General features: G+C 53.4%; 3 protein-coding genes across 29 annotated transcripts in view; 2 read left to right on the forward strand and 1 right to left on the reverse strand.

Moving 5' to 3' along the window:
• Nucleotides 1–10,497, forward strand: part of CNTFR (ciliary neurotrophic factor receptor) — a 38,656-nt gene extending 28,159 nt beyond the window's left edge. For 15 of the 27 annotated variants that reach the window (XM_015437064.3, XM_045373393.2, XM_045373390.2 and 12 more), the window contains 5 exons: nucleotides 4,072–4,189; nucleotides 4,364–4,530; nucleotides 5,644–5,807; nucleotides 9,039–9,219; nucleotides 9,601–9,773. In XM_015437064.3, the coding sequence (XP_015292550.3) occupies nucleotides 4,072–4,189; nucleotides 4,364–4,530; nucleotides 5,644–5,807; nucleotides 9,039–9,219; nucleotides 9,601–9,773 (803 nt within the window). Of the gene's footprint in view, nucleotides 1–4,071; nucleotides 4,190–4,363; nucleotides 4,531–5,643; nucleotides 5,808–9,038; nucleotides 9,220–9,600; nucleotides 9,774–9,858 lie in introns of those variants that run through there. The other 12 variants (XM_074017283.1, XM_074017280.1, XM_074017284.1 and 9 more) reach the window with 1 other exon arrangement.
• Nucleotides 576–23,829, reverse strand: part of DNAI1 (dynein axonemal intermediate chain 1) — a 98,982-nt gene continuing 75,728 nt past the window's right edge. The window contains exon 21 of the mRNA XM_045373382.3: nucleotides 576–3,709. Within this exon, the coding sequence (XP_045229317.1) occupies nucleotides 3,674–3,709 (36 nt within the window). The 3' untranslated portion in view covers nucleotides 576–3,673. The remainder of the gene's footprint in view (nucleotides 3,710–23,829) is intronic.
• Nucleotides 14,603–16,263, forward strand: LOC107127638 (uncharacterized). Its single transcript, XM_074017295.1, has one exon. It carries the CDS (start codon nucleotides 14,735–14,737, stop codon nucleotides 15,206–15,208), a length of 474 nt encoding a protein of 157 aa, XP_073873396.1. The 5' UTR covers nucleotides 14,603–14,734; the 3' UTR covers nucleotides 15,209–16,263.

Here is a 23,829-nt window from a genome sequence, read left to right on the forward strand (position 1 = left end):
TTGAAGTAATGTCCGTAGTCTATACCCACAGGACATGCCCATAGCTGCCCTGTTGTAACCAGGGCCCAGACCTTTTATATAGAGTGCTCGCTGCCCTCCAGGCCCTGCTGCCAGAGGAAGGCTGGCCATGAGTTGGCTGTAGCATTAGTTTCAGGTACTTATCTCTCATTGCATTATTTCCTTCTAAAGACCTGGTCAGAGGAACAGGGGATATTAATCATTATTGTCTCAGTCACTTTATATTAGTAACAAGAGACTGGCTTTGGCAACACTCAATATCAAATTATCCTTCCTGCCAGCTATCAGAGAACAGGACAGAGTTACCCCTGATTTGTGGGTCATTCAAACCAAAAATTATTTAATATTTATCCTAAACATGTGCAATTTTTGTCTCTATTTACAAGGGAACTTGGTCTTAACAGTATTCTGTTGGAAGTCTCCTTAACCAGGCTAATCCCTGAACTGCTTTCTCCTGATCTGCCTTCTTGCTCTCAAGTGGATCCTCACGAGCAGAGCCCTAAGGACTCCTCTCCTCCCTAGGATGACGGAACGACCCCCCACATTAGGAAGCAGGATCACAGTGTTCCTTTCAGTAGCATCATTTTATTTACAAGACACTGCTGATTCTGTATCATTCTGATCTTAAACTAAAACAAACCAGAGATTAAAATGATTTTTAAATGGACAGTTCTTTGTCCAGTTTTTTAAAACTTTTATTTGATTGGTTAGGATGGAAGCTCTGGATCCCCTGGTTCAGCACTCCTTTCCCTGTAGCCCTGTTTGGCTGGAAAGGAAAGAGTGGGGAGAAGGCTATGGTCAAAGAAAATGTCTGGGGAGAAATCACAAGTGGGAGGTCGGCGGGGCATTTGGGAGTCCAGAAGTTGGAATGCCTCAAGGGATGCCACGAGATAAGGTTGAACCAGGCCTGAGCCTCGAATGCCAGGCAGGAGGCAGCATGCGGGTGGGGCGTGGGTAGGGCTGGAGTGGAAGGGTCACCCTGCCCCACCCTGCCTGATCGGGTCTGGCCTAGGGTGTGGGCAGCTTGCCCCTCCTCCTCTCTGGGCCGGCGGGCAGGCCTCATGCGTGCCGGGGGCTCCAGCCCAGGCGGGCTGGCGAGATGAGAGGAAAAACATGCGGTTTGGTGGGCTGGACATGGAAAAACAAGTCAATTAGGAGGAAAACAAACAAACCCTGGGCCAGCGGGGGCACACGCACGCATGCACACGCGCACACGGCCCCGCATGGGACCTAGCGACACCCTGCCACAGGCTGACACAGTCACTTGGGTATCTCAAGAGACCCCCAAGGGGCAACCCAGATGCCCTGTATGCCCAGAGCCTGATACTGTGACCTGTGTGCATAGGAGCGTTTGCTCACACACTCTAACATGCACTCACACGGTGTTCAGTTCATACGTGTGAACATGCTGGGAATTCCGGGCACCTTCCACACGCACAGTTTGCAAAATACATTCAGCCTCACTTTGCTCCATCACATATGCGCTGCCTCATGTATGAGCTCTAGCTGTCTCTGTGTTGAGACACAATGGCACATTTGCAGGCACTCTTACGGAGTACCTTGGCCACACAGCCTTGCACATAGGGACGGTCTCAAAATTGAACAGCCTCACCCTGAGTCATGTGCAAACACAGTCATCCAGTCCCACACAGCCTCCCATCATACAGTTACACAACTGCCCAGAGTCCTCACAGTCACACACACGGAGCCTCTCACAGTTACAGCCTTGCAATCACAGCTTCTTAAAAACAGCTTTTCCTCCAACTCACAACACACTCACAACAGGCATCCTGATCCCACACTGTCCTACAATCTCACAGCACCCCCACCTCCACCCACCCGGCCCCTCAGCTGGGCTCCAGCTGCAGCAAGTCACTCCTTTTCTTCCTTTTGTTTTTCTTTCCTCCTTTTCCCTCTGAGAAACCTGGTCCCTGTCAGGAAACCCAAGCCCTTCCCTGCTCAGGGCCCAGGGCCAGGCAGGAGTAGCCAGATGACAGACAAAGCCCCCAGTCGGCCCCCCAACCCCCACCCCACCGTGACCTTCCCAGTCAGGGAGAGGAACTGGCGTGAGGGGGAGGTTGGAAGGGGAGGCTGGTCTGAGGGGGGAGGACAGTTGGGGAGTGGAGGAGCCTGGTCAGTGGGGAGGCCGGCCGGGGGTGGGGGCCTGTGAGTCCAGTGCTGTGGCCCGCTCTGCCCTCCGAGGAGTCCCGGGCAGCAGGGAGCTGACTCTGCAGGCTCCGATCCCCACCCCACCCCCAGCGCCCTTCCCCTTCCTGGGGGTAAGGGGGGCGGTGGCAGGAGCGGGGAGTGGAGGCTTCTCGGCCGACCTCGGAATGTCCTTTCCTCCTGGGGTGCCTGCCAACTCTGGCCTGGCCAACAGGCCCCCAGAAGGCACTTCCTGTGTCCTTGGCCGCCCCCCACCCCACCCCCAGGCAGAGTTCTGCACCCGTGGGCAGACAGGGAAGAGACACTAAAGGCACACAGGATGAACATGGAATGACACGAGATGGACACAGGGCCTGGAAGGCTTCCCAAGGGAGGAGGACAGTGGAGGGCAGAACGCAGGTTGGCCCTGTGGGGTCTCAACTGGGCCCTGCTTTCCCCGACAGGCCTGGGGAATGGAGCTGCCTCCGCCCACAGCATTGCCCCCTCCACCTGGAGTTCTCCTGATGCCTCTCTGTCCCCTCATCTCTTCTGCTGCAAAGCGAGATCTGGATCCTGGGGGTTCTGCCCCAGGCCCCTCCCAGCATCACACATACTAGACACGCACATGCAATCACACAGAGTCACAGTCACGTGCACACTGTGGATGGAAGCCCACTGTTCCCCTGTGTCACCATGGCCACTCTACAAGCATAGACATGCACTCCCCTTCACTGTCCCTGGCTTATTGAGCTGCCCCCCTCCCATTTCCTGTCCACCTGTCAGGCCGGGGGCGGAGGAGGGGGGAGGCACAGGAGGGAGGTGTCAGTGTCCCTGGAGCCGCAGACGGACATTCCTTGCTTGGGTCAGATCACATAAGCTGCCTCCTTCCAGGAACCTGAGCCGCCTGTCCTCACGCCTTACCCAATGCCTGAGGGTGGGACAGCTGGGCTAAGTGCTCACGGCAGCAAAAAAGAGTGCGGGCTAGACTGCAGAAAGGACTTCCCAAGTGTGTGTATATAGGGTTACCCCTGTCCTGGGGTTTAGTCCCAGCTCTGGCTTACTGTCTGACCTTAAGAGGTCCCTATCCCTCTCTGGGCCTTCCTATTCCAGAGTGAGGGCAGCTGCTTACCATGTAAAGGGCTTCTTAAAGGGTCTGCGATGAAGATGCTGGGGGCTGGCACTGGGATGAGGTACACACAAAGGGAACAGCAGCTTCCTTTCAACAGGCACTTGTACACACAATCACACAGACACGCAGATTCACACACATCCACATAGCTGCTCCTATGGATCCTTGGTCACTCATTCATGTCACATAGAGACATGTATGTAGCATATATACCCCTGCATGCAGACATCTACAAACACAGATATGCATACAAACAGCTGCCCAGTGCCGTTCATGTGTAGCCACCAGGCCTGTCCTTGTGTCTCCATCTCTACTGAGGGAAGTCTGGGGTGTCTCTTCTCCAGGAAGTGCACCCGATACTCCAGCAGTCGGAGGACCCATTCAAGACTCCCCTCGTCTCCGCAGCACAGTCTTCCTCTGGGAGTGGACACAAAGTGGCAGGAGATGTGGGGCTGGGGCCGATTCCCCCAGACATCACCTCCAGCCTGTGATTGATGAGTTGAGGCCCGCAGCCCCCTGATCCCCACGGTTCCTGCCTCCATTGAGCAGGTGGAGGGGGGGTTCCCTGTCCGCACAGCCCTTGTTTTTCTTTAATTAAACATCTGGCTCTCTGTGGCCTGGGAAGCCTCAGACCCTCGCTGACAGCCTCCCCCCCACAACTTTGGCATCGATGATGGGTTGAGGGGGGAGAGCTGGGGCTCTGGGGCCCACCTGTCCCCATACAGTGCAGGGGACTGGGAGCTCCAAGAATGCCCTGACCATACTATCCTCACCCCCAGTGCCGCCGCGGGAGCCTGTGCTCAGCTGCCGCTCCAACACTTACCCCAAGGGCTTCTACTGCAGCTGGCATCTGCCCACCCCCACCTACATTCCCAACACCTTCAATGTGACTGTGCTGTGAGTAGCTGTGCCTGTGACCCGGGTCCAGCCCTGACCTCTGACCTCTCCCCCATCCCACCACCATGCCCTCCGTCCATACCCCAGCCCTGCCTTGGGCTTGACCTTCCCTCAACCTCTACCCCATCTGACCCTTGATGTTGGTAACAGTACCTGGGCCTCACCTCTCCCCAGGCATGGCTCCAAAATTATGGTCTGTGAGAAGGACCCAGCCCTCAAAAACCGCTGCCACATTCGCTACATGCACCTGTTCTCCACCATCAAGTACAAGGTCTCCATAAGTGTCAGCAATGCCCTGGGCCACAATGCCACAGCTATCACCTTTGACGAGTTCACCATTGGTAAGTGTGGTGGTTGGGGGAACCTGCTGCCTACTCCAGTGGGAATGTAAGTGGATATGTGCCAGAGGCACATGAACATTGGTGGGGATGTCCACATGCATGCAAATGTATACATGGCATGTACATGCCTCTGCACAAGTATGTGCAGTGCGCATATATGTGCACATATATGCATGACATATATACCTGTGAATGTGTAAGTGAATGTCCTTTACCTGAAGGGCTGAGAGACTTGTACAGCAGCCCTTCTGATCATTTTTCTGGCTCCCAGAACATGCAGCAGGGGGAAGCGGGGGCAGGCTGGGCCAGACCCTTGTGCAGCTGCAGCCTCCACCCCCGCCCAACTCTAATGGCTTCCTTACGGCCTGTGATGAATGAGGTGTCAGAACAGGAGACAGGACTGGGACAGATACCGTCCTCCCCCTGACACCCCCATCCCAGCCAGTCCCTCTACCTGCCCCTGCCCTATTCCAGGCAGGCTTTCTGCCTGCTATTCCTCCGCCCCAGCCAGATCTTCTGCCTGCCCCTGTCTTCTCCCCAGACCCCATGACTGGATCCCTAGCCAGAGTATTTCTACATAAGCTGGGCCCTTAGGCACTCCCATCAGATCCCCAGCCTACCTCCAGATCTGCAACACCTGTGGACTCTTTTATTCTTGACCCAGGTCTTAGTTTGGAACTGGAAAAGTTGAAGTGAAAAACCAGGCTTGGGGGAGTGTGTGATGCTGGGGTAGGAGGGGGTAATCCAGGTGACAGTGGGGGTGACAGTGGTAACTATGGAGGCATCGTATTGGCTTAGTTACTGGGATGCAGGTCAGTATGAGGATAGAGTTGGGATGATGGGATGATGAGATGAAATTTGGGATGTTGATATGAAGAGTTGGTGACAGTGACTGTAGTGACAGCCATTGGTGATGATGGGGATGTCAGACTTGGAAGTAATGAGATAGTTTTCTACGGTAGCTACCAGAATTGACAATAGAGAAGAGGCATGGTGACTATGATATTGATGACAATGGTTGGCAATATGAGAGGGTCAACATGGTGGCTGGAGTTGACAAAGTGGGTTGTTGCCAGAGATGAGTGTAGTAATGAAGCTATGTCTCCTGAACAGTGAAGCCTGATCCTCCAGAAAATGTGGTAGCCCGGCCAGTGCCCAGCAACCCTCGCCGGCTGGAGGTGACATGGCAGATCCCCTCGACCTGGCCTGACCCTGAGTCTTTTCCTCTCAAGTTCTTTCTGCGCTACCGACCCCTCATCCTGGACCAGTGGCAGCATGTGAGTGCCCTGCCCTGTCAAGATCCTGGGTGCCTGAGTTAGAATCATGTGGAGTGAGTGGCACCCATATCCCACGTGGCAGCAGCTCCAGTGTGAGACCTGATGAGTCAGGCTCTCTGTGGGGAAAAGGGACCAGGTGGGCCTGGGAGAATGGATGGAGCTGAGGCAGGTGTCCTTAGGGGTTCCCAGTGACCCCTGTTAGTGCACTGGGAACACATATGTCTTTTTGTGGCTCCCCCGGGTAGTGGAGAGAAATGCAGGAAGGGAGATAGCGGGCAGGACAGGCAAGGCTCCCTTTCCTTACCTCAGCCTGACCAGACATCTCCCTCTTTCAGCCCTCAAAGACATCTCCCTCTTTATACTCTGGCCCAGGCTCTGGGCCTGTGCTGGCCCCAAGGGGTCAGGATCAGGCAGTGGGATCAAGCCTGGTCCAGGGTGCGAGTTTAGGCCCTGACTGGCATCAGGACTCCAAAGTCAGACCCAGCTTAGGGGTCAGCTTGAGGCTATGAGTTGGAAGGTAGCCTGGCTGGGAACCAAGCAGTGGACAAGAGTCAGTATGGGGTCGGACTATGGTCTGGATCAAGCTACAATAGAGAGCTCTGGGGAACAGCCAGAGGTTTGAGGCAGACTTGGAGTTCTCTTGCTTTGAGCACCCTGGGCCCATAGGGTTGTGGGCACTCTGTGTGGCCCATGAGGCCTGTAGGCTAGGACTGGGGTTGGGAGGGTGCTCCATGGGACAACCCAGGCTGGTTCCTGGGGGTCAACTTGTACCCCCACCTCATCTACCAGGCTCCAACTCCAGCTCCTTGTGCCCCTATCCTGTCTGGCCTTTAAAGCGTGTAATTCGATTCCTGGGTGCCTGTCCCCCACAAAGCCTGCTCATGCACTCACATGTTCCCTGACAGAGTCCGGAGTCCCTCCCGCCTGGCCAGCTGCCCGCGCCTAATGCATTGCTAATAACCAGGGTCTAGTTTCACAAGCCCCCCCTCCCCCGCTAACGAGCTACAGGCAGCAGCCCCGCGCGTCGCGGCGCACACGCCTTGCAGTGGACCTGGCACACTGCCCACCACACACACGGGAACATGCACACACGCGCGGCTCCCAGCAGGAATCATACGCCATACGTGTATGCAACTAACATGCCAAGACCATGCGCAAAACTGACCCCCACACTGAGGTGGGAAGAGCAAAGTGTGCAGGCTCCGTGGCGAGAATACGCATGGCCTGTAGCTCATCCTAGCCCCATTCTGTGTCTCAGTGGCACTGGGGCTGGTTAGATTTATGGTTCTTTTCATCTGAAGTTTTGCTCTGAACAGAGTCTATTCTCCCCAATCCTTGACCTTGGGGAGAGGCAGGTGTATGACTGGGAGGGGGCAAGAAGAGCAGAACAGAGAAAAACATCACCTGGATTTTCAGGAGGAAAATCCAGACCAGGAATTGCAAAAGAATGGGCCCTGGGCAGGGGCTGTCTCAGCATGGACAAGAGAGAGGCAAGTACGGGGACCCAGCATGGGTTCCCTGCAGCTCCTGCCCTGGCCCTAAGTGGACAGGGAGGCTTGGAAGGCGTGTCGGGCATCTGCTCCAGCAGACCATGGAGGACTCCCAGGGGAGGCCAATGTCAGTGACTAGGGAGTTCCTGCCAGTTGAGAAGCCTTTTTCTTGAGAGGAAGGATGAAGGGATCACTGATAACCTCGCAAGAAGGATCCTGGTCTAGGATATGTGGTCCCCAGGAGAGCACTGACCTCCTGGGGGCCACATTCCCAGAGGTATGGTGCCCACCATGAGCCCACAATGAAGCGGCAATTTGATCTGTTCCCTGTGGCTCCCTCCCTGTGGGGAGAGACTGACATGGAGGTCTGCGGTCTAATCCTGGCAGGAGGGAGACAGAGCTGAAGGAGCCGAGCAGAAAGGAACTGGGGTACCAGAGGTAGAACTGGGACCCTGGCTCCAGGAGAAGAGGGTCTTTGGGACCCTCCAATCTTCCAGGGCTGAGATTAGGATTTACTGAGCCCAGGGTCTGGGCCTAAAAGGTGTCTCACCATGACCCTGACCTTTACCACCGTTATCAGGGCCACAGGCTGAGCACATGCCCAGACACACATACATGCATGTGTGCATGCGCTCACAGCCTGTCAGGTCAGATAGCCCAGACCCCAGTTTTCTGGGGGAAGATTGGAACAGGGACCAAAAAAGCCCTGAAGCCAGACATGGCCCAGAGCGGCCCCCTCCTCCGCCCCCGCCGGCTGCCCCTGTTTACGAGGCGGCTTAATGAGGCAGCGGGTGCCGCTGAGATGAACCAGAGCCCAGCCTGGGCCTGGAAGGGGCGCCGGACAGGCAGCCCGGCCTGGAGGGTTGGGGGAGACCAGCAGGATGGGGCCAGCGGGGCAGGAGTGGGGTCGCGATGCCTCCAGGAGGAAATGGAGCAGCTGTTCTGTGCCCTGCAGCCCCAGGGGCTGTCCTCCACCCCTTTCTGCCCCAGCAGGGTGATAACCACACTGAGGCCTTCCTGAGGGGAGGCTCAGCTGGGGCCAGGCTGGTAGGTGCCTTGGGCATCTGGGAACCCGGGCTCTGACCAGAAGCCATGGTAATGACAGCGCTGGCTGAAGTGCGTTTGGTGCTGTCCTCATGCCTTGGTCCTCGTTGTAACCCTAAGAGATGGATACTCTCATGAATGCCGTTTTACAGATGAGGATGGCAAGGCGTGAGGATGTTAAGTAACTTGGTCACCTCACTACTAAGGGATGGGGCCAAATTTGAAACTCAGGCAGCCTAGCTCCAGTCAGTGTGTGGAACCTCCCCTCAGTGGCTTCCTGGTGGGAGAAGAGGGTGGCACTACCATCTCCTTTCACCCCCTGCCCTTGCCACCTCCAGGCTGGGACTGTGGTCAGGATTCAGCCAGGCTGGGGACTGTGAGAGAGCAGGGGCAACAGCAGAGTCGTAGGCACAGGGCAAAGACCTCCTTATTATCCCCTGGGGTGTTTCTGGTCTCCTTGAAGATGTCATTACTCTCCTTCAGGGACAACTGCTCTCCCGTGGGGTCTCCTCCCTAAGATGTCCCCAATCTCTGGCAAGAATATTCTCCATGTCCTCCTTCTCCTCCAGGGAAGTCCTCACTGTCCCCAGAGCACTTCACTCGCCTCTCCCCAGAGGCATGCTCACTTCCTCTGGAGGGACCTCACAATCCTGGCCCCCAGGTGTGTCCTTACCCCCACCCCATGGTCTGGCTGCAGGTGGAGCTGTCTGATGGCACAGCACACACCATCACAGATGCCTACGCCGGGAAGGAGTACATTATCCAAGTGGCAGCCAAGGACAATGAAATTGGGACATGGAGTGACTGGAGCGTGGCTGCCCATGCTACGCCCTGGACTGAGGAACCGCGACACCTCACTACAGAGGCCCAGGCTGCGGGTGAGCTTGCTCCTGCCCTCCCTCCTGGCTCTGCTGTCCTGGAGGCCTGTGGTAGAACCTGTGGCCTGGTTCTACCCTGCTGCCTCCAGCCTCTGCTCCCGGGGTAGCCACACTCTGTGGCAGCCACACTTCTGCCTGTCTGTCCAACCCCTGCCATTCCTGGTCCTTGCTATCTGGACATCCTTGGTAGGGGTCATTGGGTGGAGGGGTTATCTGTGAGCCTTGGGAAGCAGGATCTGCCTGATGGGGGAGGCAGGGCTGCCTGATGGGGGAGGCAGTACCAGTCTGATGCAGGAAGCAGAACGGTATGTCTCATGAACCCCCAGATCTGGATGGGACCCCAGCCCTGGCCTTGCCCTGAGTTTCCCCCATGTTCCCCAGAGACCACGACCAGCACCACCAGCTCCCTGGCACCCCCACCTACCACGAAGATCTGTGACCCTGGGGAGCTGGGCAGCGGCGGGGGACCCTCGGCACCCTTCTTGGTCAGCGTCCCTGTCACTCTGGCCCTGGCTGCCGCTGCCACCACTGCCAGCAGTCTCATGATCTGGTAGGTTGAGTGAGGCTGGGTGGCAGAGGGAGCCTGAGGGAACCCCCACTGCAGCCCCCTCCCTGACAGGCCCCTGCCTGTCTCTGCAGAGCCCGGCACCCCATGAGGACATGCAGAGCACCTGCAGAGGAGCAAGAGGCCGGAGCTGAGCCTGCAGACCCCGGTTTCTATTTTGCACACGGGCAGGAGGACCTTTTGCATTCTCTTCAGACACAATTTGTGGAGACCCCCGGCAGGCCCGGGCCTGCCGCCCCCCAGCCCTGCTGCACCAAGCTGGCCCTCCTTCCTCCCTCGTGGGAGGTGGGCCATGCAGCTAACCCACCCACCAAAGACCCCCTCACCCTGGCCCCTTGGGCTGGACCCTCCAATGCCAGCGACTCCCAGGAGCCCTTGGGGGACGTGAGGGGAGCCTCTCACATCCGATTTCTCCTCCTGCCCCAGCCTCCTGTCTATCCCAGGGTCTCTGTTGCCACCGTCAGATTATAAGCTCCTGATGCTGGGGGGGCCCAGCCATCCCCCTCCCCCCAGCACCCACACTTTTCAGTCCCCTCCCCTCTGCCCTGTTTTGTACACCCCTCCCCTGACCCTGCTCCTATCCCACAGTATTTAATGCCCTGTCAGTCCCTTCTAGTCTGACTCAATGGTAACTTGCTGTATTTGAATTTTTTATAGATGTATATACAGGGTGGGGGGGTGGGGGGTTCTCATTAAACGTCACCATTTCATGAGTCCTTGGAACAGATCCGCTTTGGGAGGGTACCCCTCTTCCAAGGACCCTGCCCCTTCCAGGGCTGGTGGAGGAAAGAAATTGTGGTTGGGGAAGGTGGGGAGAGGCGTTCAGCTTTCAGGCCAGTGTATCTGGTAACAGTGTTGTCTACTTCTTGGCGGGTAGGGCTTCCCTGGAGCACAGGGTTGCAGCCAGGGAAAAACTGCGGGAAATGAGGGATCCCATAGGGTATCCAGTCAGTCCTGGAGGCTGCCCAAGTCTTGGCTGGGGCAGAAGCCTTTCAAGGGTCACCTCTAGAACTGCCTTCCATGAGTGCCCAGGCCTGAGCCCAGTGCACAGGGCTAGAGATGGCAGAAGGGGAGGGGCAGGCTTCATCCTTGGGGCCAGGGGGTGTGCCTGATCCCTGCCATCCAAGAGACAGTCCAGGAGTGCCAGAAGGTCAGGCCTAGGGCTCAGCCAGGCCACAAGGGCTCAGAGCACAGAGTGTCCTGGGCCTGGGCAGGCAGGGCGGCTGCCTGAAGGAGGAGGTTGCTTGGAGTATGACCAGGGACAGGACCTGGGCTTCAGAACTGGAATGACAGAGTACAAGGCTTACTCCCAGGGCTGGGTTATAGTCAGGACTCTGTGGAGCTGGAGAGGGTGGGGCTTTGGCTTTATAGGATGGTCAGTCTTTGGTCCAACCTCAGATCCTGCCCACACCCTTTCAGTCCCCAAACTGGGGCTCCGGGGTCCCTCTGACTTCTCCTCAGAGGAGGACACTTGGCTGTCCCAGGCCTGCTTAGGTCCAGACCCCACTTATAGAAGCCGCCTTACTGAGCGTAAGCAGGCATTCTCAGCTGGGAATGTCCAGGGCTGGGGCCAAGTAGGCAGGCCCTGTGACCTGGGGGCAGGGGTAAAAGGAGAGGCCGGAGCTCTGACCTGGGGAGCCAGGTTTTGGCCTTGCTCTGGGTGCCTGGAGTAAGAAGAGGGGGGTGGAGTCAAAGTCAGGTCCATACCCACACCCACCTGTGCACAGATGTGTGCACAGAGCCACCAGCCACCCTGATGCCATCACACACTTTCTCCCAGTTCAAACCTTTCCCCTCAGACTAGGCTCCAGCAATGGATACCCCTTCCTGGGATCCAGGCCCCCCGGGAACATGCCCTGGGAAGGGGATTGACAGTGCCTCAAGCACTGAAGAGTCCGGCCTGGACAAGACATAGTCCCAGAGGTGAGGCCTGGTGAGGGGCTCCAGAGTAAAGTGGCCGTCTCTTCTCCAGGTTAGAAGAGAGAGGGGTGTTCTAGGTGGGAGACCCATGAAAGCAAAGGCCTGGCATCAAGGTGAAGCCTGTGGCTTTTCAAGCTGAACATGCCCAGCTATGGAAATGCAAGGCTCTTCATTCACAGGAAGAGGCTCCCAGGATGGACATCCTGAGAGGTGGCTGTGGACCTGCTCTGTACCCTGAACCCCGAGTTCTGCCTGGGGGTCTGGTCCCTGTGAGGTGTGGCTCAGCCTGAACCTAGGCTCCAGCATGAGTAGAGGTAACGGGGTCACCAACAGTCTCCCCCAGAACATTCCTGGGATGTGTCAGAACTTCCACCCTTCATCTTTGGGGTGGGTGGGATGAAGTGAGGAGTCTCTGGCCTGAGCTGCCTTTCTGCCTTGAGAGCCCTGGTCAGCCCTGACCTACCCACCGCCCACCCAGAGCTTGGGCATCAGCAATCTGGCCTCCATTAGCAACATGGGAAAGTAATTATGTGGGGCCTCGGGAGGAGGGGGCAGAAGTAGGGGAGGGGGCCTGCCAGAGCCTCAGAGGCCAATGGAGGGGAGGACTGGGGCCTCTATCTCTTCCCCCAGCTCTAAGAGAGAGACCCTGCTCTGCCTCAAGCCCAGGGTGGCTGGAGGGGCAGCATCATTGCCTCTGACTAGACAACTGCCCTGGGCCTGCGGGTGGTCACCCTCCTTGTGGGTCCTGGGCCCTTGGCCTCACAGAGGCTGTTCGCCTTGGAGGGTCTCAGTTGCTGACTGTCACCTCTCTCTAGTACTGTCCCTCCACATCTAGTTCCCACGGTGGTTCTGGGGAGCCAGGCATAATTGCAGACATCAGCTCTTGGAGCTAAAACAGAATCTGGAGAATTAAAACAACCCTGAGGCATGGGGGAAAGGGGAGGCTGGGATCCCAGACCTCAGGTGCATTGCACAGGGTCCCAGCCTTCCAGCCCCCTACTTCTCTTTGCGCCCCCACGATACACTGTGGCTGGGCCCCGCTCTGTGTCCTGGCCTATCAGCCCCCTGCCCACTTGATCTCTCTTCCAGTGTGGCTCTACTCCATTCTTACAACTCTAGACCTGCCTCTGTGCACCCCCGCCCCTCTCTTCTTGCTGAACCCATTTTCATTTCTATGTTTGTCTCTTCTTTTTTTTTTTTTTTTTTTTTGAGACGGAGTCTCACTCTCACCAAGGCTGGAGTGCAACGGTGCGATCTAGGCTCACTGCAACTTCCACTTCCCGGGTTCAAGCGATTCTCCTGCCTCAACCTCCTGGGTAGCTGGGTTTACAGGTGCCCACCACAATGCCTGGCTAATTTTTGTATTTTTAGTAGAGACGGGGTTTTGCCATGTTGGCCAGACTGGTGTCAAACTCCTGACCTCAGGTGATCTGCCTGCCTTGGCCTCCCAAAGTGCTGGGATTACAGGCGTGAGCCACTGCACCCAGCCTATATTTGTCTCCTGTCGCATTCCTATCTCTGAATCTGTCTTTGTCCTGTTTCCTATCTGCGTTTCTTTCTGTATGTTTCTGTTCCATCCCTGTCTCTCTCTCTGTCTCCATCTTGTGTCTCTTCTCCTGTCTCTTCTTCCCTCCTTGTCTCTATATCTATCCCTCTCCATGCTTGTCTTCGCATCTCTTCTTCCTTGTCCGTCTTCCCTTTTTCTGCCTTCTCCCTCTCACTCTGTCTCATGTGTCTCCATCCCCATCTCTGTGTCTCTGTATATATCTCTATCCGTGTCTCCACCTCTGTCTCCCTCTTCCCTGACTCTGTCAGTCCTTCTTTTTTTTGCCTCCCTCTGTGTTCCCCTACCTATCCAGACCCCAGCCTGTGGCCGCCGCTCCTCTCCGGCCTGCACCAGGGACTGTCCTGGCTTCTGCTGCCCCCTCTCGGCCACCCGCCTACCCTTCATTCCTGCTCCTAGGCTGGCAGCTCTCAGCACAGACATCCCACGTCTGGTGTGCGTTCCCAGCAGCCAGCCAGGAAAGAGGGCGACATCAGGCAGGAATCCTTCCTGGGCAGCCTCGGGCCCTGAGAACTCCCTGGAGCCTGTGAGCTCACCCGAGAAAGTTCATTCTCACGTGGAGAGAACAGAATCCCCGGCTCCAGTCCCACTCCTGCATCCTGCACCTGCCTGTCTTCAGGTCCTGAGGCCCACAGCCCAGAGTGGCCGGACCCTGGGAAGGCAATGCCTGCCTGGAGATGGAGGGCTAAGGTCCTCGGGGCAGGAGTGATTGGGATGTAATCTCTCCACCTTGCCTCTTCTCAGAGGAGGGGGAGAGGAAGGAGGTCTGAGGAAGGGCGTCGGATGGAGCCAGTTTGGGGAGAGGCTGGAAGGGACCTGACAGTGCCACTCTGATGGGGAAGCCAATCTGAGGGTGAGTGGGTCTGAGAGGGCGCATGCGACAGGGTGAGCCTGAGCCAGGGCTTGTCTGGGAACGCATCAAAAGAGCTTTCGTTTGAAAGGCCCAGCCTGAGGGGTAGGCTGACCCAGGGGTGTCTGAAAGGGCCTGGTCTGATGGGTCCAGTCTGAGGGGAGACCGAGCTGAAGGCACACGGATCCGAAGACTAGAATCGCCAACTAGTTCTAGTCTGCCTGAACTTTCCCAGTTTTAGCACTGAGTATCTCAAGTCTCAGGAAACCCCTCAGTCCCAGGCAAACTGGGACGTCGATCACCCTGTTTGAGAAGGCCTTGCCTGACAGCACCAGTCTGAGGGGGGAGGCTGGTCTGAAGGACGTCTGAGGTGGGAGGGTGGTCTGGAGGATGTCTGATGGGGGAGACTGGTGTGGAGGATGTCTGAGGGGCCTGGTCTCACAGTTGCAGTTTGAGGGAAGAGCCTGCTCTAGGCCAGAAGGCAAGGAGGTAGAAGGGGTCCTTCCAGAGGGGCAGTGGCTTGGGGAATGGCCACCAGGGGGCAGGACAGGTTCTCAGGAAATTTAGAAGCAACCGACCCAGAGAAGGAGCCAGACTGTGGGGCTGTGTGCAAAGTATGCCCGCAACAGCATGTGTTACTGCGCCATCACATGCACATGGCAGTGATGGTATGCAGCTGTGTACCATGTTTGTTTTAGTGTGGCTAGGTGACCAGGGATGCATCTCTGCTACATTCGTGTGTGATGGCGTGTGCCTGGTGTGGCCATGGCTGAGGCTTTACCTGCAGCTGTCAGGACAACAGCAGGAACACCTTGGGCATTACCAGGACAAGGGGGCACTGGGAGAGAAGCACTCAGAGGAAGGTCTCTGGGAGGGGCTGAGGATGGGGAGGAGAAACGGGAACCAGGCTTCCCTGCTGCACCTGCCCCGCCCACCATTAGTATCCCTGAGATTCCAGACCCAAGAGCTAGGTGCTTTGTTTACAACAAAGGCAGCCCCTGCCTGGACCCTGCCTGCCCCACTGCTCCAGCCTCTCCCCTGCTTCTCCAGCTGGCACTCCTCCAGCTGGACTCCTCCTGTTCCCCAGTAATTGTTCCCATCCTCTCCTACATCCACGCTTTGGTTCATGCTGTGCTTGTGCCCAGATGCCCTCCTGAGAAGCATCTGAGTTCCCTCTAACTCTGTCTCCATGAAATGCTTCCTGCTCATTCCCTCTCTTCCTTGGACTGAAACCCACTGTGTGCTGAGGCCTAATTCTATGGGCCCTTGTCTCATCCCAGGAACTTGAAAGTGCTGGGGGCTGGAGATGCCAGAGAGGGCAGTCCAAGGGGAGAGGTATGGACAAAGCAAGGTGGGGACCTCTGAGTTAATGAGACAAAGAAACACCATCACAGAATCCCCTGAAATGAAAGAACTGAATATTCAGATTGAAAGGGGCGTACTGTATACCAGAAAAGTTGACACAGAATAATTGACATGAAGACACATTGATTTGGCTGGGTGAGGTGGCTCACACCTGTAATGCCACCACTTTGGGAGACTCAGGCAGGAGGATCAGTTGAGCCCAGGAGTTTGAGGCCAGCCTGGGCAACATAGTGAGACCCTTCCCTCTAAAAAAGAAAAAAGACACATTGATTTAGTTACCAAACTTTAGGGCTAAAGTAAGAATACTTAAGGCACCTAGACAGAAGAAGCAAGTCATTTATTTACGAGGGGGAATATTCAGTCTGGTCTCAGACTTCTCCAAGGTAGCATTTGACAAGTGAAGACAATATCTACAGAGTTCTGAGGGTTAAAAAGTGTCACCCTAAACCATAACCAACAGAGTGGTTGATCTCAATCATGAATTTGGGGGATGGTGTACTCATGAGCCTTTCCAGAAAAGACTACTCAATGACAAAACCCAGTCAGCCAAGAGATTAGTCAAGTTCAGGAGCTGAAGAAGGGAGATTCATGGTAAAGAACTGGTGGTGACATTAATTCCATTTGGGAATTAACCTTAATTCAATTTAGGCTAAGATTACACTGTGGGAATTTTAGTTACAAAACAATGTAAATACAGTTGACCTTTGAACAACACGAGTTTGAACTGTGCAGGTCCACTTGTTCACAGATTAAATAAAATCAGTAAAAGTTACACCAAGAGTGCCCGCCTGTCCTGCCTCTCTCTCCCTCTTCTGCCTCTGCCACCCCTGAGGCAGCAAAACCAACCCCTCCTCTTCCTCCTCCTCTTCAGCTTCCTCAACATGAAGATGAGGATGAAGACCTTTATGATGATCCCCTTGCACTTAATGAATAGTAAATATTAATATATTATTTCTTCCTTATTATTTTCTTAATAACATTTTTTTCTCTAGCTTTATTGTAAGAATATAGTATATAATACATATAACATACAAAATATGTGCAAATCAATTGTTTATGTTATCAATAAGGCTTCTGGTCAACAGTGGGCTATTAGTAATGTCAGAGGAGTTGAAAGTTATATGCACAGTCAGGAATGCAGAGGTGAGGTAGTAAGGAAAGCAGAAGTACTAATCACATCTTTGTTCATAGCTAAGTCAATAAATAGGTAAAGCTAGAATATAATGGTAAATCCAACCTCTTTTTTTTTTTTTTTTTTTTTTGAGGCAGGGTCTTGCTCTGTTGTTCTGGCTGGAGTGACATGGTACTATCACAGCTCACTGCAGCCTCGACCTCCTGGTATCAAGCAATCCTCCCACCTCAGCCTTCGAGTAGCTGGGACCACCACAGGCATGTGCCACCATGCCTGGCTAATTTTTAAGTTTTTGTAAAGACAAGATCTCTCCATGTTGCCCAGACTGGTCTCGAACTCCTGGGCTCAAGTGATCCTGCCGCTTAGGTCTCCCAAAGTGTTGGGATTACAGGTGTGAGCCACTGCGCCTGGCCCAATCTCTTAATTGAAATGGTTCTTGAGAGAGGTCTTTCAGGAATGACTGTTCTTTTAAGGTGAAGAAATATCTCAGCTATTCCTTCATTTTCACTTCAGTTTCTTTTTTTCTCTGTTAAACTCAAGTAAACGTACATTTTCTACTTTTGGTTAAAAAAATAGTTTCTATAGTATATCCCATTAGGACTATGAGAACAGTCCCATTCTTAGATTTTTTTTTCTTTTTTTTTTTTTTTTTTGAGACGGAGTCTCGCTCTGTCGCCCAGGCTGGAGTGCAGTGGCGCGATCTCGGCTCACTGCAAGCTCCGCCTCCCGGGTTCACGCCATTCTCCTGCCTCAGCCTCCCGAGTAGCTGGGACTACAGGCGCCCACCACCTCGCCCGGCTAATTTTTTTGTATTTTTTTTTAGTAGAGACGGGGTTTCACCGTGTTAGCCAGGATGGTCTCGATCTCCTGACCTCGTGATCCACCCGTCTCGGCCTCCCAAAGTGCTGGGATTACAGGCTTGAGCCACCGCGCCCGGCCTTAGATATTTTTTTCTACTTGACTGGCTGTCTCTCTAACCTTTCTCTCTCAATGCTTCTTTCTCTATATTAGGTATATGGTTACAAAATGTAATACTGATCATTTCTGGGTGGTGAGGTTTTGAGTGCTTTGTTGCATTTTTCTTTGTATTTTGTCTATTTTAGAAAACATTTATCATTTATCTATCTGTCTGCCTGTCTAAGGTAAATCACTTAACTTCTATGAGCCTCCAATTCCTTATCTTCAGCCTGATAATAACAAAATTGGAGGGCATTTTAAAGACTGTGAGATAATATGCCACTCCCCTAATGGTAGGCTGAATAATGGTCCCAAGATGTCCACATCCTAATTCCCAGAACCTGTGAATATTACCTTATATGGCAAAAGAGACTTTGCAGACGTGGTCAAGGATCTTGAGATGAGAAGATTATCCTGGATTATCTGGGGTGGGGTGATATAACCACAATGATTCCGACAGGAGAGAGGGAGGCAGGAGGAGTCAGGGGAGACAGTAGTGGAATGATGGAAGCAGACACTGGAGTGCTGTGCTTTTGAGGATGGAGTACTGGTCCACAAGCCAAGGAATGCAGGCAGCCATTAGATACCGAAAAGGCAAGGAAATATATTCTCCTTTTGGAGCCTACAGAAGGAACCAGCCCTGCCAACACATTGACTTTAGCCCACTAAAACTGATTTCAGACCTCTGAGCAGTCAATTGTAAGAGAATAAATCTGTGTAGTTTTTTGTGTTTTTGTTTTTGAGACCGAGTCTCTCTCTGTCACCCAGGCTGGAGTGCAGTGGCACGATCTCAGCTCACTGCAACCTCCGCCTCCCAGGTTCAAGCGATTCTCCTGACTCAGCCTCCCAAGTAGCTGAGATTACAAGTGCCCGGCTAATTTTTGTATTGAAGCCATTACATTTATGGTAATTTGTTACAGCAGCAAAAGGAAACTAATGTTTACACCTGTTTCCTTGGCCCAAGGTGACCTCCCCGTCCATCCCCTTCGTCCAGCCAACTTGTTCAACATTTTACTCACATTTCCCTGACATCTGTCCTCCACTGCTGCCCAGAGGGGGGATGTGCATCCCTCACCTTAGCACGTGCCACTCTGTGTGATAGTTCCTCATGGACAGGTCTCTCTTCCTCCCGGGCTGTGCATATGTGAGGATAGGGCTGAGGCCCAACAGAGGACTCAGCTTAGTAACTGTTAATGCATAGATGAATCAATGAGGGCTGGGTGAGAGGTTGGCACCTGATAATTACCTATGACCCTCCTTTCTTGGCGTCAGGATCTCTCCCTTCCCTATGTTTATCTAGCTTTCTCTCCCACCAGTCTGTCCTCCTCCACATACACACATTGTTCCAATCTCTAGAACACATTTGCTGACACCTATTAGTGACTCTGTAGGTAGGCTTATCTTTGTGTGTGTGTGTGTGTGTGTGTGTGTGTGTGTGTGTGTGTGTGTGTGTGATGGAGGCCTGTGACTCTCTTCATGTGTTTTCCCAGCCATGGGTATGTGTGTAGTGGTATAATCATGTGTGTTTCTGTGCATGCCTGTGTCTGTGGGTAGGCTTGTCTGTACATACATCTTTGCTTGTATGTATGTGTCTCTGCTTTGTGGGTTGTATGTATGCTTGTTTGTCAGTGTGTGTCTGCATATGCAGGGAAGAATACTTTTGATTTCTGCCCTCAAGGGGTTGGACTGCCTGCTGCAGGACCTGGTGTGCCAGAATGACTGACCAGGATGTTAACTGAGTTTGGCTCCAGTCACAATCTTCCGTTTCTTGTCTCGTGCAGAAGGTCGGGTCAGGCTTTTTTTTTTATCCTTGTCTCTTGTAGGGGGGATCTCAGGCCCAAAGCCGAAGTCAACCACAGCTATCTTCCTGACCCTGACCTTCTGGAAACCTGAACTTCTTGAGAGGACTATACCAAGGCGAAGGGAGAGGAGGTGAAGCAATCCAGACCCCCCGACACACACACAAAAAGACTGAGTCTGTGGTTGCATGGGCAGGGGGACCCACTAATGCTTCCTAATGGTACCCCAGGAGTGGAAGCAGAGTGGGGGCTTAGGAAGGAAGGCTCCTGGACATTGACCTCCCAACAGGCAGAACCCATAGGGATCACAGCATAAAATACCCAGGCCCTCTGTAAGCTGGGGAGGACGGGGTGAGGAGAGGGCCCAATCATGACCTATCTATTTGCTCCAGGGACTAGAACCCTGGGGGAGGCATTTATATTTAGTTTTGTTTTATCATTTTAACCTTTTTTTTTTTTTTTTTTTGAGACAGGGTCTCGCTCTGTTGCCCAGGATAGAGTGCAGTGGTGCAGTCATGGCTCACCACAGCCTCAACCTCCTGGGCTCAAGCAATCCTCCCACCTCAGCCTCCTGAGTAGTTGGGACTACAGGCATGTATTGGGAAAAAGGCTTATGGGGTGCCTGCATAAACTGGCCATAAAAATATGGCACAACAAGTTGTGGAAAGCCACAAAAGGCCTCTGAGGAGGAAACCCTCCTAATTGCCATCATATTCCCATGCTCAGAGCGAGACCCGCTCTCTTATCTGTAAACACTGTTCAAGAGAAAGGCACTCCTTTGAAACACTGAAATGTGGACAGACGTGCAGGCTCCTAGTTAAGTCGCTCCCACTAGCTACTCTCCGATAAGTTAAAGATACACTGAGCACAAAGGAGATTCATTTAAACCACTGTTGCTATAGATTACGCCTATGATGCATTGCCTCCCTTTCACTGTTTCGCCCTGAACATCTGCTTCTCAGATCTAAGTGATTGTACTCAATAGTGTGTTGACCAGAACTCTGAGCCTTCTGCAGCCTCCATTTTGCAGCTGGCCCCTGGGGCTCCCCACCTTTCAAATCTTAATTTGTCTCTTCTCAATCCTTTGTCGCCACCAGACTTTGGGTACCCTACAGGTGGTGTTGAGGCTGGTCCCCAACAGGTATACACCACCATGTCCAACTAATTTTTAACTTTTCTGTAGAGATGGGGGGTCTCCCTGTGTTGCCTAGGCTGGTCTCAAACTCCTGGGCTCAAGCAGTCCTCTTGCCTCAGCCTTCCAAAGTGCTGGGATTACAGGTGTGAGCCACTATGTCCAGCCACCATTTTAACCATTATTATGTGTACAGTTCTATGGCATTAAATACATTCACATTACTGCACAACCATATATTTAGCTTTTATAAAATAGACATTACTGATTTTGCACACCTTAGCATGCCTACCACTGGGCTTAGTGTCACTAGAAAAACATATATGGGGAGTGGGGCTGAGACTGTGGAGAGACAGAGGACATCCCCTACCCATGCAGGGCAGAGCAGGAGAAAGGATGGGTGGGAAGACCAGCAATGGTGCAGATGCTCCTGTGCTCAGGAGAGGGTTGGGTGGGTGCTAGGGCTGCAGAGGAGGTGGGACCACACAGTCTGTGGTTTGAAAGCCAGGCTGAGGTTCAGGAGCTTTTGCTCAGAGTCAGGGGTTCAGGGAGCTGGGGAGATCTGGTGAGCTTTGTGTGTTGGAAAGACTGGTCTGGGGGCTGTGCAGAGTAGGGCTAGGAAGGAAGAGAATGTGGGACCCGTGGTGGTTGAGAAATGAGCAGGCCTAAGGAAGGTTCTTTGAATGAATGATGGGAAAGCCCTGAGAGCAGGATCTTGCTATGTCTAGGCAGGAGAGGACTAGGCCCCGGGCAGTGAGAATGGGGTTTTTAGAGCACACAGTCGCCATGTCTTGATGAGTGAGTGGTGGGGAGGGAAGGGAAAAGGAAGAGTCTCATGCAGCTCCTGTTGACTGGGAGGCAGCAGGACTATTTATTGAAACAGCATGGGAGGAGGACAGGCTTTGGGCAAGTTGAAACAACTGTGGCTCAGACATTCACTCACTTGCCTATAGTTATATACGAAGCAATGGACAGATGAGTTCAGATGCAGACATGTCAAGTGTGAGACCTCTTGGGAGAGGACACTGAGTCAGCATAGCAGTTAAGAGAATGACTCTGGGGTCAGACAAACCTAGGCTTCTGTTGACCTTGGGACAAGTTGATTAATCTCTCTCTCTCTCTTTTTTTTTTTTTTTCCAGTCTCTCGCTCTGTCACCCAGGCTGAAGTGCAGTGGTGCAATCTTGGCTGACTGCAACCTCCATTTCCCAGTTTGAAGCAATTCTCGTGCCTCAGCCTCCCAAGTAGCTGGGATTACAGGCATGCGCCACCACCCCTAGCTAATTTTTTGTATTTTTAGTAGAGACGAGGTTTCGTCATGTTGCCCAGGATGGTCTCAAACTCCTGAGCTCAGGCAATCCGCCCACCTCGGCCTCCCGAAGTGCTAGCATTACAGGCATAAGCCACAGTGCCCAGCCTGATTAATCTCTTTAACGCTCAGTTTCCTTAAGTGGAAAATCAGATAATAGTAACTATCTCATAGGATTGTTGTAAGGATTTTTATTTTTTACTTTATTTCATTTTTCGGACAGGGTCTCACTCTTAGCCAGGCTGGAGTGCAGGGTAATCTCGGCTCACTGCAACCTCCGCCTCCTGGACTCAAGGGATCCTCCCACCTCAGCCTCTCGAGTATCTGGGACTACAAGTGTACGCCACCACGCCTGGCTAATTTTTGTATTTTTTGTACAGACGGGATTTTGCCATGTTGCCCAGGCTGATCTCAAACTCCTGGGCTCAAGTGATCTGCTCGCCTTGGCCTCCCACAGTGTTGGGATTACAGGCGTGAGCCACCATGCCCAGCCATTGTAAGGATTTAATGTATATAAAGAAACTGGCATGGTACCTGCCATGTTATAAACACTCCATGAATCTTAGTTCTTAATAATAGCAGCAGCCACAACAACAATGCATACCAGACTGGGACTTGGGAGTGAGGTGTGGGCATTAAAGCATCATCAGCACAAAAATGGGCACTGGCTGGGCGCAGTGGCTCACGCCTGTAGTCCCAGCACTTTGGGCGGCCGAGGCAGGCTGATAACTTGAGGTCAGAAGTTTGAGACCAGCCTGGCCAACATGGTAAAACCCTGACTCTACTAAAAATACAAAAATTAGCCAGGCGTGGTGGCGCACGCCTGTAATCCCAGCTACTAGGGAGGCTGAGGCATGAGAATTGCTTGAACCTGGGAGGCAGAGGTTGCTGCCAAGGTGGAGGTTGAGCCCAGATCGTGCCACTGCACTCCAGCCTGGGCAAGAGAGCAAGACTCCATCTCAAAAAAAAGAAAAGAAAAGAAAAATGGGCACAGAAGCCACAGACACAGAGGTGCTCACTTGAGTTGTGAGGAGAAGAGGGTGGGGGCTGAGAGCGCAGCACACCAAAGAAGAAGAGGAGGGGCCCAAGAGGTGAGGGAGACAACAAGCTAGAGTTGAGGTCAGCGAAGCAAATTTCAGTTCTAATCCAGGCTCTATCACCTGCTGCCATGGGGCCTTAGAAAAACCCCTTGACCACCTTGAGCCTCGGTTTTCTCATCTGTCTCATGGACCCATCTTGCATCCAGGTGAGAATTATCTATAATGAATTTAGTAAAGCCCCAACAGAGACTAGGTGTTTAATAATGAGTTGTTATTTTAGGAGAAGGAATAAATGTTCCCAGAGAGAGCAGCTTCATGGAGGACACGGGAAGACAGAGTTTCAAAACAGGGCCAACAGCTTCAAGGCTGCCAAGTAGTCAACACAGATCAGGACTAAAAGGTATTCAGTGGAAGTGACAAGGAGGTGAAAGTGGCCTTGGTGAACCAGCTTCAGGGATGGTGAGAGCGGAAGGCAGGGGCAGCAGCTGGGGAGTGATGTGAGGTGGGGAAGTGGAGCTGAGACAACAGGTGGCAGCTAGGCAGTGACACTGCGGAGTGAGTAGGTGGGCAGAGAAGCGACAGGCAGGGTTTTGAGATGGGGAAGTCAGAGCCTGTGGCAAGTTTGCCTGTCACTGGATGTCACTGCTCTGTGAACACCCTTCCCCCACCGCTGAGGACTGGCTCAAGCCTTGGGATCATTTGTTCTCCCCACAATCCCAGGCCCCTGGGTGCGCCCTGGGCCCCAACCTGGCTCATCCAGTGCTGAGGACAGGCACCTCTTCTCTTTGCCCTACTTTCCAGTGTGGCTTGGGAAAAAAGTTGAAATGGTTCACACCTTTAGCCAGGGCCTTATCTCCTGTTCCTGGCCCTTCCAGCCCAGGGGAGATGGGCAGTACTAACAAAAATAGCTATCCATCAATCACATCTTTTCTCGTGATTCCATCCCACTAGTATTTAAACATTCCATGTCAGAAACATG

The sequence above is a fragment of the Macaca fascicularis genome, chromosome 15 (assembly GCF_037993035.2).
Source record: "Macaca fascicularis isolate 582-1 chromosome 15, T2T-MFA8v1.1".
Lineage (NCBI taxonomy): Eukaryota > Metazoa > Chordata > Mammalia > Primates > Cercopithecidae > Macaca > Macaca fascicularis.

Excerpts from the sequence above, each read along its gene's own strand:
- LOC107127638 (XM_074017295.1), top strand. The coding sequence starts at position 14,735 with ATGCCCGCAACAGCATGTGTTACTGCGCCATCACATGCACATGGCAGT.